Source organism: Hypanus sabinus, chromosome 10 (genome assembly GCF_030144855.1).
Source record: "Hypanus sabinus isolate sHypSab1 chromosome 10, sHypSab1.hap1, whole genome shotgun sequence".
Lineage (NCBI taxonomy): Eukaryota > Metazoa > Chordata > Chondrichthyes > Myliobatiformes > Dasyatidae > Hypanus > Hypanus sabinus.
In genome coordinates this window covers 69878389-69894318 of record NC_082715.1, presented here as the reverse complement: position 1 = coordinate 69894318, position 15930 = coordinate 69878389, and the positions used below count along the sequence as shown (strand labels likewise).

General features: G+C 42.6%; 1 protein-coding gene across 1 annotated transcript in view; it reads left to right on the top strand.

Moving 5' to 3' along the window:
- Nucleotides 1–15930, top strand: part of mcph1 (microcephalin 1) — a 288336-nt gene that overhangs the window by 35809 nt on the left and 236597 nt on the right. Inside the window, exons 8-9 of the mRNA XM_059983454.1 lie at nucleotides 457–1752; nucleotides 11691–11791. Coding sequence (XP_059839437.1) covers nucleotides 457–1752; nucleotides 11691–11791 — 1397 coding nt within the window. The remainder of the gene's footprint in view (nucleotides 1–456; nucleotides 1753–11690; nucleotides 11792–15930) is intronic.

Genomic DNA, 15930 nt, shown 5'->3' with positions numbered 1-15930 from the left:
ATAGAGCTGTTTCCGAAGATGCAAGCAAAGGAGTTGTCGTTTAGTGCCCACGTAACTCCGCTCCGTCTTCTTGTGACCACTTACCAAACAAAATAATAAATAAGTAATAAGTATTGAAAACATGATATGAGTCCATCAGTTGTTGGAAACAGTTCAGTGTAGGATGAGTGTTCTGTGGTCCAAGAGTATGATAGTTGAGTTCCTGAATCTGGTGGAGTGGGTCCTGAGGCTCCTGTACCTCGTCAAGAAGAGAACGTGGCCTGGATGGTGGGGGTCCTTGATGATGGATGCTGCTTTCTGTGGCAGTGCTTCATGTAGATCTGCTCATTGGTGGGGAGGGCTTTATTTGCAATGGATTGGGCTGTATCCACTATTGTTTTCTGTTTTCATAATCCTATCGTATTTTCATGGCTTACTTCCATGTATTTAATAATGAAGTTATTTATCTTGTTACAGAAACTGATTCTGGAGGTGTGTCTGTTAATAAAACTTCTGAACAAAGCAAGACTTCACTCTCAGATGATTATGAAGGACAAGTGGGTCAACCTTCCTGGACAGTGCCTTTTGTACAGGGAATGCATTTAATCAAATCGCCACAGAATGAAAACAAAAATACTTTACTGCAAAGAAGAAAAAAATCGATTACTAAAATGAAATTACAGTTTCTGAAGACAAGTACTGCCACTTCTCTGCATCATGACCAAGTCTCAGGTGGCTCAAGTAATCAGGAATTGAATGAACAGTATTCTGAAGGAAGTGTGAAAGATTTGAACAACGCTACAGCAGATCTGAACCTTAGTAATGCACTACTGAACAAAACTGTGCAATCACCTCCACTAGTGAAGTCAACAGCCACTGTAGAAAATCACTCTTTTAGAGAATCAGATTTTGTATCAAATGAATATTATAAAAATTATCCTCTGCAATCTAATATTTCAATTGCACCTAAGAAAAATCAATGTAGCTCAAAGAAAAATTGGAAATTATTTAAGGACTATTTTAAATCAAGTCCAAATAATATATCTGAAGCAAGCAACTTGCCAATTAAAGAGGACAGGTTGCTGTATGAGGACTTCTTTTCTCCAGTTAACCTGAAAGACCACCAAAGAAATAAAAGGCCTTCATTGGGTATGCTTCCGCCTGAATCACCAAGTCCCCCCAGAATTACTTTTGGAAGCGTGAAACAAAAGAGAAAATTGCAGGCAATCCATCCACTGAATTGTGTAGATAGAAATAAACGAACAAAAAGTGCAGCAAGCGTCAGTGTTGAAGTACAGACCAATGCTTCTGTTTACAAAGATAATGAATCTTTCAACACCGCTGCACTGACTAGCAAAAATATCCATGTTGGAACCAATGTTGCACTTCAGTCAGACACTTCTGAAATTCGTAAGAGGAGGAAATCTCGTAAAGAACTATTTCAGTGTTTTTCCAATGAATCAGAAGAATCTATAAATGAAGTGTTAGAGAAGAAAGAACTGCGACAGTGTCATGAAGAGAAAAGGCTGGACAGGCTTCCAAATGATCCCACTGTGAGTTGTCCTCTGAAAGGCAAAACAATACCAGCCAATTTGCATCACGAACCACAAGCCCACTCAATAATTTCCACAGAACGCTCTGATCAGAAGAAAAAGAAAGAATGTGAGATAAAAGTACAGGACTGTCAAGAGGACAAATTATCCAAAAACCTCTTAAAGCTGCAAAGAGTTGACAGTGAATTGGATGCCAGTCATCAGAGTTGCCCCAGCCGAAGTATGTGATTTGTTTGATTATACTACCTCAAAGCAATTAAGATGATTCTTTGTCATATTAAAAAGATATATCCAGCAGGCAGCGGAGTGAGAGGCAGCAGAGTGAAAGGGCTTCGGCTCAACGGGCTTAGGCAGTAACAGGATGAGGTGAGGTAGTTTTAACTGTGCTAATTGCAGGAAGGAGGGAAGGAAGTAATATGTGTGTGAGGCCAGTTTTCTGTGCTCGGTGTCCAATGTGGGAGGTCCTGGAGTCTCCCAGGCTCCCAGACTTCTATATCTGCACCAGGTACGTTGAGCTTCAGCTCCTGAGGGACTGAGTTAGGGAACTGGAGATGCAGCTTGATGACCTTTATCTAGTCAGGAGAGTGAGGAGGTGATAGAAAGGAGTTGTAGGCAGGTGGTTACACTGGGGCCATGGGTGACAGACAAGTGGGTCACAGTCAGGAGGGGGAAGGGGAAGAGTCAGGTACTAGAGAGTACTCCTGTGGCTGTACCCTTGACAATAAGTACTCCTATTGGAGTACTGTTTGTGTGGGGGTGGGGGGGGGCACAGCCTAACTGGGGGAAGTGACAGTGGCCATGCCTCTGGCACAGAGTCTGGCCGTATGGCTCAGAAGGGTAGGGAAGGGAAGAGGAAGGCAGTAGTGATAGGGTCTCTATAGTTAGGAGGTCGGACAGGCGATTCTGTGGACACAGGAAAGAAACTCGGATGGTAGTTTGCCTCCCAAGTGCAAGGGTCCAGGATATTTCGGATTGCGTCCAAGATATCCTGCAGTGGGAGGGAGAACAGCCAGAGGTCGTGGTATATATTAGTACCAATGGCATAGATAGGAAAAGGTAAGAGGTCCTGAAAGAAGACTGCAGGGCGTTAGGAAAGAAGTTGAGAAGCAGAACCACAAAGGTAGTAATCTCCGGTTTACTGCCTGTACCACGTGACAGTGAGGATAGAAATAGGATGAGGTGGAGGATAAATGTGTGGCTGAGGGTTTGGAGCAAGGGGCAGGGATTCAGATTTCTAGATCATTGGAACCTCTTTTGGAGCAGGTGTGACCTGTACAAAAAGGACGAGTTGTACCTGAATCCCAGGGGTACCAATATCCTGGTGGGGAGGTTTGCTAAGGCTTCAGGGGAGAGTTTAAATTAGAATTGTTGGGGGTTGGGAACTGAACTGAAGAGACTGGGGAAGAAGAGGTTAGCTCACAAATAGAGAAAGCTTGCAGATGGTGCGAGAGGGAGGATAGGCAGGTGATAGAGAAGGGACGTGTTCAGACCGAAATGTTTGAGATGTGTCTATTTTAATGCAAAGAGTGTTGTGAACAAAGCGGATGAGCTTTGAGCGTGGATTAGTACTTGGAGATGTGATGTGGTCGCCATTACAGAGACTTGGATGGCTCAGGGACAGGAATGGTTACTTCAAGTGCTGGGTTTTAGAAGTTTCAGAAAGGACAGGGAGGGAGGCAAAAGAGGTGGGGGTGTGGCACTGTTGATCAGAGATAGTGTCACAGTTGCAGAAAAGGTGGACATCATAGAGGGATTGTCCACAGAGTCTCTGTGGATGGAGGCTAGGAAGAGGAAGAGGTCAATAACTTTACTGGGTGTTTTTTATAGGACACCCAATAGTAACAGGGATATCGAGGAGCAGATAGGGAAACAGATCCTGGAAAAGCGTAATAATAATAGAGTTGTCATGATGGGAGATTTTAATTTCCCAAATATCGATTGGCATCTCCCTGGAGCAAGGGGTTTAAATGGGGTGGAGTTTGTTAGGTGTGTTCAGGAAGGTTTCTTGACACAATATGGAGATAAGCCTACAAGGGGAGAGGCTGTATTTGATTTGGTATTGGGAAAAGAACCTGATCAGGTGTCAGATCTCTCAGTGGGAGAGCATTTTGAAGATAGTGATCATAATTCTGTCTCCTTTACAATAGTATTGGAGAGTGATAGGAGCAAACAAGTTAGAAAAGTGTTTAATTGGAGTAAGGGGAATTATGAGGCTATCAGGCAAGAAATTGGTGACTTAAATTGTAAATAGATGTTCTCAGTGAAAGTACAGAAGAAATGTGGCAAATATTCAGGGGATATTTGTGTGGAGTTCTATATAGGTACGTTCCAATGAGACAGGGAAGTTATGGTAGGGTACAGGAACCGTGGTGTACAAAGGCTGTAATAAATCTAATCAAGAAGAAAAGAAAAGCTTACAAAAGGTTCAGAGAGCTTGGTTATGTTAGAGATCTAGAAGCTTATAAGGCTAATAAGAAGGAGCTTAAGAAGGAAATTAGGGGAGCCAGAAGGAGCCATGAGAAGGTCTTGGTGGGCAGCATTAAGGAAAACCCCAAGTCATTCTACGAGTATGTGAAGAGCAAGAGGATAAGACATGAAAGAATAAGACTGATCAAGTGTAACAGTGGGAGAGTGTGCATGGAACCGAAGGAAATAGCAGAGGTATTTAATACTTCAGTATTCACTATGGAAAAAGATCTTGGTGATTGTAGTGATGACTTACAGTGGACTGAAAAGCCTGAGCATGTAGATATTAAGAAACAGGATGTGCTGGAGCTTTTGGAAAGCATCAAGTTGAATAAGTCACCAGGACCGGATGAGATGTACCCCCAGGCTACTGTGGGAGCTGAGGGAGGAGATTGCTGAGCCTCTGGCGATGATCTTTGCATCATCAATGGGGATGGGAGAGGTTCCGGAGGATTGGAGGATTGTGGATGTTGTTCCTTTATTCAAGAAAGGGAGTAGAGATAACCCAGGAAATTATAGACCAATGAGTCTTTCCTCAGTGGTTGGTAAGTTGATGGAGAAGATCCTGAGCAGCAGGATTTATGAACATTTAAAGAGGTACAATGTGGTTAGGAGTAGTCAGCATGGCTTTGTCAAGGGCAGGTCATGCCTTACGAGCCTGATTGAATTTTTTGAGGATGTAACTAAACACCTTGATGAAGGAAGAGCAGTAGACATGGTGTATAAGGATTTTAGCAAGGCATTTGATAACTTACTCCATGCAAGGCTTATTGAGAAAGTAAGGAGGCATGGGGTCCAAGGGGACATTGCTTTGTGGATCCAGAAGTGGCTTGTCCACAGAAGGCAAAGAGTGGTTGTAAACGGGTCATATTCTGCATGGAGGTCGGTGACCAGTGGTGTGCCTCAGGGATCCGTTCTGGGACCCTTACTCTTCATGATTTTTTTATAAATGACCTGGATGAGGAAGTGGAGGGATGGGTTAGTAAATTTGTTGATGACACAAAGGTTGGGGGTGTTGTGGATAGTGTGGAGGGCTGTCGGAGGTTACTGTGGGACATTGACAGGATGCAAAACTGGGCTGAGAAGCGGCAGATGGAGTTCAACCCAGGAATACAAGGTGAAATATTTCCTTCAGCTGAAATAACGAACTGAAAATTAGATAAATATTTTCCAATGGAACAATTCATGAAGCAAAGTTAATGCCTTAAGTCACAGTCTCAGTGTCCTCTGTCAGTACTTAAAAGAAAATACAATTGTTTTCATCACGGTTTTTTGTACTTAGCGGTTTTGACTGTTTTCATGCTCTTTAGCTGACATTGATTAATACTGTTCAGGGATTCCACAATGCTCCATGCAAACAAAATGATTGTTACTGGACTGGTATCCAGAGGCCTGGATCATTGATCTGAAGTTGAGTTTAATTTCCATTACAGCAGCTGGGGAAGTTAATTTCCTTGTAATTGAATAAACTAAAATAAAAAGCTAAATAACTGAATGTGAAACTACTCTTGTGTGAAAACCCATCTGGTTCAGTAATATCCTTCAGAGCATGAAGCTCACGAAACTCTGGACTTGCCAATGTGTTTGAAACTTATCTGTTCTCTGACATGGGCGTGTAAGCTGATCAGTTAAGTGGACAGGAACTGTATGGCTTTGCCCATATAGTTCCTGTCCTTCAAACTGGAAGCAAATGGAATGATTTCTCAACAAACTATGAACTTCCTGGCCAGATGCTTAAATGCGCCCTTTCCAGCAGAGGTCAGTGCAAACCATAGGGATGCAGATTGCCTCTGTTGCTTAGCAGTCTTTTTATGTAGATCATGACTTCTGAGAAGCAGTGGTGCACTTCAGTCTAATGGTGGCCACGTGTAAAAGTTATAAAAATGTGTAAATGTCTTTGTTAAAACATTTTAGGTAACTTTATTTTTAGAGGTTTTTTTAGTTTTTTTATTTCACTCTGCCTCATCAACAATTATTTTAAACTGAAGCCTTCATGTTGAACATCATTAGTCCTTTTTCTCAAAACTCTTCGCTTCTTTTTGGATTCGAGACCTAACCAATTCTCCTCTACCACCACTCTCCTCTGTCTAGTGGAATTAGTTCTTACACTCAATAATTTCTCCTTTGGCTCCTCCCACTTCCTCCAAACCAAGGGTGTAGCCATGGGCACCCATATGGGTCCCAGCTATGCCTGCCTTTTTGTTGACTTTGTGGAACAGTCCATGTTTCAAGTCTATACCGGTATCTGCCCCCCCCCCTTTTCATTTGCTACATCGACGACTGCATTGGCACTGCCTCCTGTACACATGCTGAGCTCGTTGACTTCAATAACTTTGCCAACTTTCACCCTGCCCTCACATTTACCCGATCCATTTCCGACATCTCCCTCCCCTTTCTTGATCTTTCTCTCTCCATCTCTGGAGATGGCTTATCTGCTAATATCTACTATAAGCCTACAAACTCTCACAGCTACCTGGACTTTTCCTCTTCCCGCCCTGTCTCTTGCAAAAACGCTATCCCCTTCTCACAATTCCTCTGTCTCTGCCACATCTGCTCTCAGGATGAGGCTTTTCATTCCAGGACGAAAGAGATGTTTTTCTTTTTTAAACAAAGGGGCTTCCCTTCTTCCATCACCAACTCTGCTGTCAAACACATCTCTCCCATTTCCTGCACATCTGCCCTTAACTCATCCGCCCGCCACCCCACTCGGGATAGGGTTCCTCTTGTCCTCACCTACCACCCCACCAGCCTCCAGGTCCAACGTATAATTCTCTGTAACTTCCACCACCTCCAACGGGATCCCACTACCAAGCCCATCTTTCCCTTCCCCCCTCTTTCTGCTTTCCGCAGGCTCCCTTGTCCACTCGTCCCCTTCATCCCTTCCCACCGATCTCCCTCCCGGCACTTATCCTTGTAAGCGGAACAAGTGCTACACCTGCCCTTACACTTCCTCCCTCACCACCATTCAGGGCCCCAGACTTTTCTTCCAAGTGACACGCCACTTCACCTGGGGTAGTATACGACGTCTGGTGCTCCCGGTGTGGCCTTTTATACATTGGTGAGACCTGACGCAGGCTGGGAGACCATTTCGCTGAACACCTACGCTCGGTCCGCCAGAGAAAGCAGGATCTCCCAGTGGCCACACATTTTAATTCCACGTCCCATTCCCATTCTGATATGTCTATCCATGGCCTCCTCTACTGTCAAAATGAATTCAAACTCAGGTTGGAGGAACAACAGCTTGTATACCGGCTGGGTAGCCTCCAACCTGATGGCATGAACATTGACTTCTCTAACTTCAGTTAATGTCCCTCCTCCCCTCCTTACCCCATCTCTGACATATTTAGTTGTTTGCCTGTTCTCCATCTCCCCTTCCCCCCCCCTTTTTCCTGAGGCCTCCTGTCCCATGATCCTTTCCCTTCTCCAGCTCTGTATCACTTTCGCCAATCACCTTTCCAGCTCTTAGCTTCATCCTACCCCCTCCGGTCTTCTCCTATCATTTTGCATTTCCCCCTTCCCCCCCCCCCACTACTTTCAAATCTCTTACTATCTTCCCTTACAGTTAGTCCTGATGAAGGGTCTCGGCCCAAAACGTCGACCATGCTTCTCCCTGTAGATGCTGCCTGGCCTGCTGTGTTCCACCAGCATTTTGTGTGTGTTGTTTTAGCCCTTTTCCCTCCCTTTGGAACCTTGATTCCACTGGCTTCATTCTACGTTCTTTCTTCTCAATGCTCAGGACATCTAGATTGAGCATACAGAGATTGTGGTGCCCTGACTCTGGACGGAAAAGTTGCATTTTTGTAAATGTGGAACTATACCTCAAAGCCCACTTATAATTGGGGAAAATTAAATGCTATTATGATGATGTGGAGTGGTGTCAGACACTGATATAAAACATGAGGATTGGAAAGTGGTAAGTGTAACAACAAGAAGAATGTTTTCAATTTAAATTAGAATCAGGTTTTAAATTTTGACTTTGGAAGAACTATTTGCTCTCTCAACAAAACAGTTCCCTGGAGTATCCCACTAAATGTAAATTTTAAATTTGATAATTGTATGATCATCAATGTGACTGTAAACATTCACAAAAATAAAATCTTCTGATTTTAACAGTTGTAAGAATTTTTTTTAACTTCAAGCAGCAGTAAGGCTGATCATCACCTCTACGCACTAACCCACCTCACCACACCCACCACTACTTTATAATTTTCTGTCAGTCTCCTTGTGTCACTTTATGAACATACAATCAATCTATGTAATAAGCTCTGTACTTATTGTGTTTTTTATTATTATTGTGTTTCTTACCTTGTGTCGCACTATCCAGCAACCCACCTCATTAACCCTAATCACAGGACAATTTTCAATGACCAATTAATGTATTAACCAGAACATCTTTGGACTGTGGGAGGAAACTGGAACACCCAGAGGCCACTCACTCTGTTGTAGGAAAGACATGGTTAAACTGGAACGAGTCCAAACTAAGGGCCTTTAATGTGAGAGTGGAAAAATTTAAAAGGGACTTGAGGGGCAGCTTCTCCACTCGGGTTGGTGAATATATGGAATGAGCTGCCAGGGGAGGTAATTTAGGCAGGTACAATAGTGTTATTTAAGAAGCTTTTGGATTAGGTACATGGAGGAGGCGATAAAGTACATTAAAGTGATATGGGCCAAATACAGAAATTGGGATGCTGGATGTTCATCATGGGCTCGCTGGGCTGAAGGGCCTGTATCCATGCCGGATTTCTGTAAATTTTGTATTGCATGAAATTTTGTGTTTAGTCTATCTTCATTAGTTACAGGGTTGACAAATACTGAATGCATGATCATGTGCATCATGTTTATACATAAAGATAATAGTAGGGAGAAGCTATTCTCTATTCTTCTTTTGGCCTCTCCACTCTTCTTCCTTAGTCTTGTCATTCAGTTACACAGCAAGGGAACAGGGCCTTCAGCCCAACCCATTTAAGCTGGCCATGTTGCCATTCTGAGTTACTCTCATTAGTCTGTGTTTGGCCCATATCCTTTCCTGTCCATTAGTTTAAAAGTTCTGATTGTCCCCGTCTCCAGCACTTCCTCTGGCATCTTGTTCCATATACTCATTGCCTTTTGTGTGAAATAAGTTGCCCCTTGGAACCCTTTATTTTATACAGTTTAAACCTGCAGTGTCTGGCTTTAGACATCCCAGCCCTAGGAAAAAGACAGATAAAGGCTCTCAGCCTGAAACTTTGACTATTTCTTCCCATTGATGCTGCTTGACCTGAGTTCCTCCAGCATCTGCAGAATCTGGTGACTGGGGGAAAAAGATTGGCTTTTCACCTCCATGTTCTTCATAACCTGTATAAACCCCTGTAAGCCTCTTCTGCTCCACTTGAATTATTTCCATCCTTAGACCCACTTTGATGCCAGAACATTCAAATTTGCCTTGACTGCCAATAATAATATTAGAATTCTTGCGTAAATGGCATGGCAGATAGTGCACTGACTCACAGATTGGCAGTGTGGGTTCGTTCCTGGCATCCAGCGTTGTCTCTGTTCCGTTTGCATGTTCTCCCTGTGACTATTTGGGCTCTGTTGTCCTCCACAATATCATGTTAAGAATGTTTATAGGCCTACGCAGTCTGCTTCAAAAAATGCCTCAAAAAGTTAGCATCCATTAAGGACACCCCTACCCCCCACCACCATCACCTGGAATATGAGGTGAGACAGGACCCTGAAGACACACATTCAATACCTCAGGGACAGCTTCTTCCCTATTGCCAACCGATTTCTGAATGGACAATGATTGCAGTGTGCTGCTTCCACAAAACAAGTGATATTACCTGCTATAATTTACAGTTTTTATGTCTTGCACTATACTGATGCTGCAAAACAACATATTTCTCAACATATTAAACCTGATTCTGATTTTGGTCATGTTGGTGGTCAGCAGGAGAACTGGGGTGTGGGTCTTTTGGGCAGGAAGGGGAACGAATAGTTTGGTGGAAAGGCTGGTGGGGTGGAGCTGATAGGAAGGCATTGAGGAGTGGCATAGACCAGATGGACTGAATGACTTTGTACCGTGCCATAAGAATTGTGAAACAGGAGATCTGCATTTCACATCTACAGGTTTAATTGTGGGGTACATCACTGATTTCAATGCTGTTATAAAACCAGATCTGGAGCCTCAATTTATAATTGATTAAATTTAAACTTTTAGGCTATGTGGAATGAACATGAGATTCTGCAGATGCTGAAATCTTTCCATAGATGCTGCCTGACCTGCTGAGTTCCTCTAGCATTTTGTGTGTTACTCAAGGCTATGTAGCCATTGTTTTGCATTGAATTGCCTGGAATAGGTTTGACCAAGAGCTTTCCATTTTAACTCGTTTTGATTTTCTGAGAAATTTTTCCCCACATGGTCTGTCATATTCCATACAGTTTGCTTATTATGTATGATGCCATTTAATATAGTAATTGCCTTGCTTTTTTAACTGGTGCATTGCTGCCCCCTTCTATCAATAGACACGCGATCCTGCAGATGCTGGAGATCTTAAACAACACACTGAAATGCTGGAGGAATACAGCAAGTCAGGCAATATCTATGTATGGAGAGGATGAATTATCTTGGCGTGAAATGTTGAATGTTCTCTTCCATAGATGCAGTTTGACCTGCTGTGTTCTTTCAACATTTTGTGTTTGGTTGGGCAGCACAACATTCTCAGGCCATGGGCACGTAATGTGATTTTTGCTAACAGCCATGCATGGTGCTACAACACCGAGACATCACATCCTCACAGCACCTCTCTGAATGCAGTGTTCATCTAAACTTGTCTGGCTTTCTGGCACCAGGGAGACCAGCAGTTGGAGAAATTCCAGGTGCTGACGGCTAAAGAATAATTAACAAACAAGCATTTGGAGCATGTTGCCCTTTGGTTATTGATTTGTCAAGGGATGCTCAACTTCCCCCGACTCTTCTGGAGCTTCTACAGTCAAATCCTAATCTGTATTCTCTCCTATACCAGCTGATGTGCACAGCTCTGATACCCGACCTGGTACTTTATTCAACCCCTCCCTCTTCTTTTTCTCTTTATACCCTTGCCCTCTTCACCTTACCTGCCTATTACCTCCCTCTGGTGCCCCTAGTCCTTCCCTTTTCCCATGGTCCACTTTCCTCTCTGATTAGATTTCTCTTCCTTCAGTACTTTACCTTTTCCATTTATTACCTCACAGCATCATCCCTCACCCACCTCCCTTCCCCCTCATCTTGTTTCACCTATCACCTGTGAGCTTGTGTTCCTTCACCCCTTTTTTCTGGTTTTAGCCTCCTTTTCCGGTACTGATGAAGAGTCTTGGCGTGGAATATTGACTGTTTATTCCCATTCATAGAGGCTGCTTGACCTGCTGAGTTCCTCCAGTATTTTGTGTGTTTTGATCAGCTCAGCACTTCTTTTGCACTATACTGCTGCAAAAAAAATCATGTTGCATAAGACAGTCATAATAAATCTAATTCTGATTCTCCCCTGTATCATTACCATTCCTGTACATTGGGATTCTTTATTTTTAAGGTAGCATAAATTTGTCCAAATTGAAATACCATTTCAAAAGCAAAATTGAGGCTTTTTAGGATTATTCATTGTGCCCAAGTGTAGGATAATGTTGATTAAACTTGTCTTTCTTATCAGGTTGTAATAAGAAATGTTTTTTTCCTCTAAGGCAGTCCCCTTGGAATGGAGATGACTTGTTGCCCTAATGAAAAACACAATTTAAACAAAGTAATGAATGGACCGTTTGGATGCAAAAAGCAGAATATGAAGGTTAGTGTAACTTGTTAATGACTATTACACAAAACAAGGTTCTTTGGGCATAAATTGTTATATTCGCAAAATGTTCTCGATTGATTTTATTTTATGCTTAGATTTTAGTGAAGGAGCCAGATCTTTCTGCTGCATACAATATTTTCTGCTGGTTTTGAAGGTGCAGAGATTTACCAGGATGTTACCTGGATTAGAGATCTTGTCTTGTAGGGAGGGTTTGAATGAGGCAGGGTTTTTCTCTGTGGAGTGAAGGGGGTTGACGGATACCTTGATGGAGGTGTGTAAAATTGTGAGAGCCATGGATGGAGTGGAAAAACAGCTCATTTTTCTGAGGGTGAGGGTGACAGTGATCAATACCGGATGACATTTGTTTAGGGTGAGCGGAGGGAGGTCTGGGGGCGGGGGGGAGATGTTGGAAAATGGTGTTTTGCACAGAATGGTAAGAGCCTGTAATGCATTGTCAGGGATGCTGGTAGAGGCAGATAGGTTAGGGACATTTAAAACACTCTTAGATGAGCACATGGATGTAGGAAAAATGGAAGGTTATGGGCTGCATGAATGAATTGTTGCTCTAGTGTTTATGAAATCACTGGATGAACAGTCCACTTCTCAGGTGTACCTCAAAATATCCTTCTCAGACTTGATTCATCAAACAAGGACATAACCTCTTGTTCTTGTCAATGTGGACTATACATATTTGTTCATATGGTGGGATAGGATGTGGGGGTATAGGAACTAATTGGGATCAAGTTAGTTTTAAGGTGATGACTTGTATTAGAATTTGGGAGGTAGTTGTGTTGTCTGTCTCTAACCATGAAAACTACTCTTGAACACTTTTAATAGTTGACCAGCAGTATGACTTGTTAATTAAACATGCAACATGTCTCCCTGGATACCATATCCTCTTTAAATAAGATTGCAAGCCAGTCCTTGTGCTAATAGAGCATAAAACATTACAGCACAGTACAGGCTCCTTAACGATTCTTCAACCTACTCCAAGATTGATTTCCTCCCACCTAGCCCTCAATGTTTCTAATTTCCACATGTCTCTCCAAGAGTTTCTGAAATGTCCCTAATATATCTGCCACCAACATCACCACCACCCCTGGCAGGCCCTTGCATGCCTCCACGCCTCTGTCAGCTCTTGAGCTCAATCCCCTGACTAATGAAGGCCATCATACACTTTCACAAACATATTAACATGTGGGATCTATGGATGTGAACCCCAGGATCCCTCTTTTCCTCCAAATTGTTAACAATCCTGCCATTAATATTGTATTACATCAAATTAGATTTCTTTAAGCTGGTGAAATTCTCGAAGTCTTGAGGGTCCATAATTAGTCATGGTGACACTCAGATGGGTTGGACACATCAATAAAATTTTATGTGTTGCATTGTTTGTAAACCAAATGGGTTTACAAATATAAAATATCCTATTAATCAAGTGCAATTCTTTTTCTGTTGGCTGTGTGTATACTGTAAATCTTCCCCCATTTCTTCTGAAAAGAAACAAAATTCATTGTAAAGTTTATGGGCATTGTTCATATGCCTGACATGCTCCAACACAAGAGTGTTGCTTTTGACTGTACTGTGGCTCTTTAGTGCAGTCTCTCATCGCTTTCATCAGTCTGTACAGCTTCACAAATTTCTGCAAAAAAAATCAAAAGCATGATTATAATAGTGAAAAGTTGAGCTGCCTCATTGATTTAGAAGGTATCAGCTGTCATCTTTCAGGAATGTGTAAGAAAGGAAAATGGGGTAGTCTGTTACCTGGTGAAGATTAAAGAAACATAATTAGTTGTTAAGTAGCAAGACCATTAGAGAAGTAGAAGCATTGAAGGTGGAGGTAGATAACAATTGATGGATTTAGGGCTGTGGGGATTTGGCAAAGAAGACCAGCTGAGTAGATCACATGACCTTGTCCAGTGGTGATGTAGGATGGAAGGGTGCCATCATCTATTCCTGCTCACATTGTGTTTTTTTGTGCTTAAATTCAACCTTGGGGAAATAAATTGCAAACAATTAAAGGTGGAGAGCAAACACAAGGAAATCTGCAGATGCTGGAAATTCAAACAACAACACACACGAAATGCTGGTGGAACACAGCAGGCCAGGCAGCATCTATAGGGAGAAGCGCTGCCGACGTTTCGGGCCGAGACCCTTCGTCAGGACGGTGGGGAGGTGGGGAGCCGGGGAGCCATGGTAACATAGTGGTTAATGTAGGGCGATTACAGCACCAGAGATCCGAGTTCAGTACCCACTGCTGTCTGTGAGGAGTTTGCATGTTCTACTCGTAACCATGTGTGTTTCAACCAGGTGCTCAGATTTCTTCCCCAAGTCCAAAGGTGTAATTGGTTGCATGGATATTACTAGGTTGTGTGGTCTCATTGGGCTGGAAGCACCTGTTACCATGATTTTTTTCTTAAAATCAAGAGGTTTGAAGTTTTTAGGGACTGTTAGGAGATTATTGAAAGGGGCCAAGCAATTCTGCTTTGGAAACAAGTGATTCTTTTTTATTTCTGCTTTTTGATTTTTCTGTCTGTTATGTTGTTAAAAGTGTTTTACATGCCTATTAAGGCTATGGTGTTTTGTCAGATGTGGGTAAAAGAGTGATATGGTGAAAATCTACATGGTAATAATGGAAGAGAAATGAAGAAACTATTTTAATCCCAATTTGACATGCCCTCAACTACAATCTGTTTGTCTCAAGTCTACTAATTTCTCAGTTTGGGGAGGGGGGGGAATAAATATGCAGCTGAGAAAGGAGAGGCATTTTAGTATATAAGTGGAACCTTTTGGTGGCAGATGGAAGAATGAAGTACTGTGGGGTTAATCAGTTGCAAGTGATTAGTAGATGTAGCCTATTATAAATCATCCTATCGTGAGAAAAATATTTTCCTGTGCTAAGCCAGATGAATTTCCTCTTACCAATGTATTTAGGCTATGCATAAAATCTAGAAATAATTTTGTCAACATCAGTAAGAAGAAAGGGCTGATTGTAGACTTGAGGAAAGTTAAGACAAAGGAGCACGTACCAATCCTCATAGAGGGCTCAGAAGAGGAGAGAGTGAACAGCTTCAAGTTCCTGGGCATCAAGATCTCTGAGGATCTAGTCTGGCCCCAACATATCGATGTAGACATAAAGAAGGCAAGACAGCAGCTATACTTTATTAGGAGTTTGAAAAGATTTGGCATATCAACAAATACACTCAGAAACTTCTATAGTTGTACCGTGGAGAGCACTCTGACAGGCTGCATCACTGTCTGGTATGGGGGGGGCCACTGCACAAGGCTGAAAGAAGCTGCAGAAGGTTGTAAATCTAGTCAGCTCCATCTTGAACACTAGCCTACAAAGTACCCAGCACATCTTCAGGGAGCAGAGTCTCAGAAAAGCAGCGTCCATAATTAAGGACCTCCAGCACCCAGAGCATGTCCTTTTCTCACTGTTACCATCAGGTAGGAGGTACAGAAGTCTGAAGGTACACACTCAACAATTCAGGAGCAGCTTCTTCCCCTCTGCCATCCAATTCCTAAATGGACATTGAAGCTTTGGACACTACCTCACTTCCTTTAATATACAGCATTTCTGTTTTTGCATGTTTTTTTAAAAGTCTATTCAATATATGTAATTGATTTACTTGTTTATTATGTTTCATTTTGTACAATGTCTTGTGTATGTTACTCAAAATGGCCTCTTTGGTTTGTTACAAGTAGGAATGCTTCTTTGTCGGATAAGTGTTTCTCTCGCTGTTGTTTCACTTTAGCATGGCTGATATGGTAATTGTATTCATTTGTTAATCAATGGGGAATGTTATTGTGTCTTGTGATGCTGGGAACTTGGGGGAGGGGTTTTCGCGGGTTTTTGGTGGGAGGAAGACGCCGAGGAAGGTGGACGTGTGCTGGACTGCTAGTAAGACCACCGGGGTGGTCCCAGGTGCGATGCACGGATGGGTCGATTGGTTCGTTGATTGAGCTCCAACAAGTGCACTAAACAGACTGAACTTTGATAAGTTGGCGCCTTTTGTTTTTTTTCCTTGTGTATATGTGTATATATATATATATTCACAGCATCTGCGTGTACGGGAGGTGGGTTGGAGAGTGGCTGGATCTCCTTTTTCCCCTAGACATATACCAGCCTG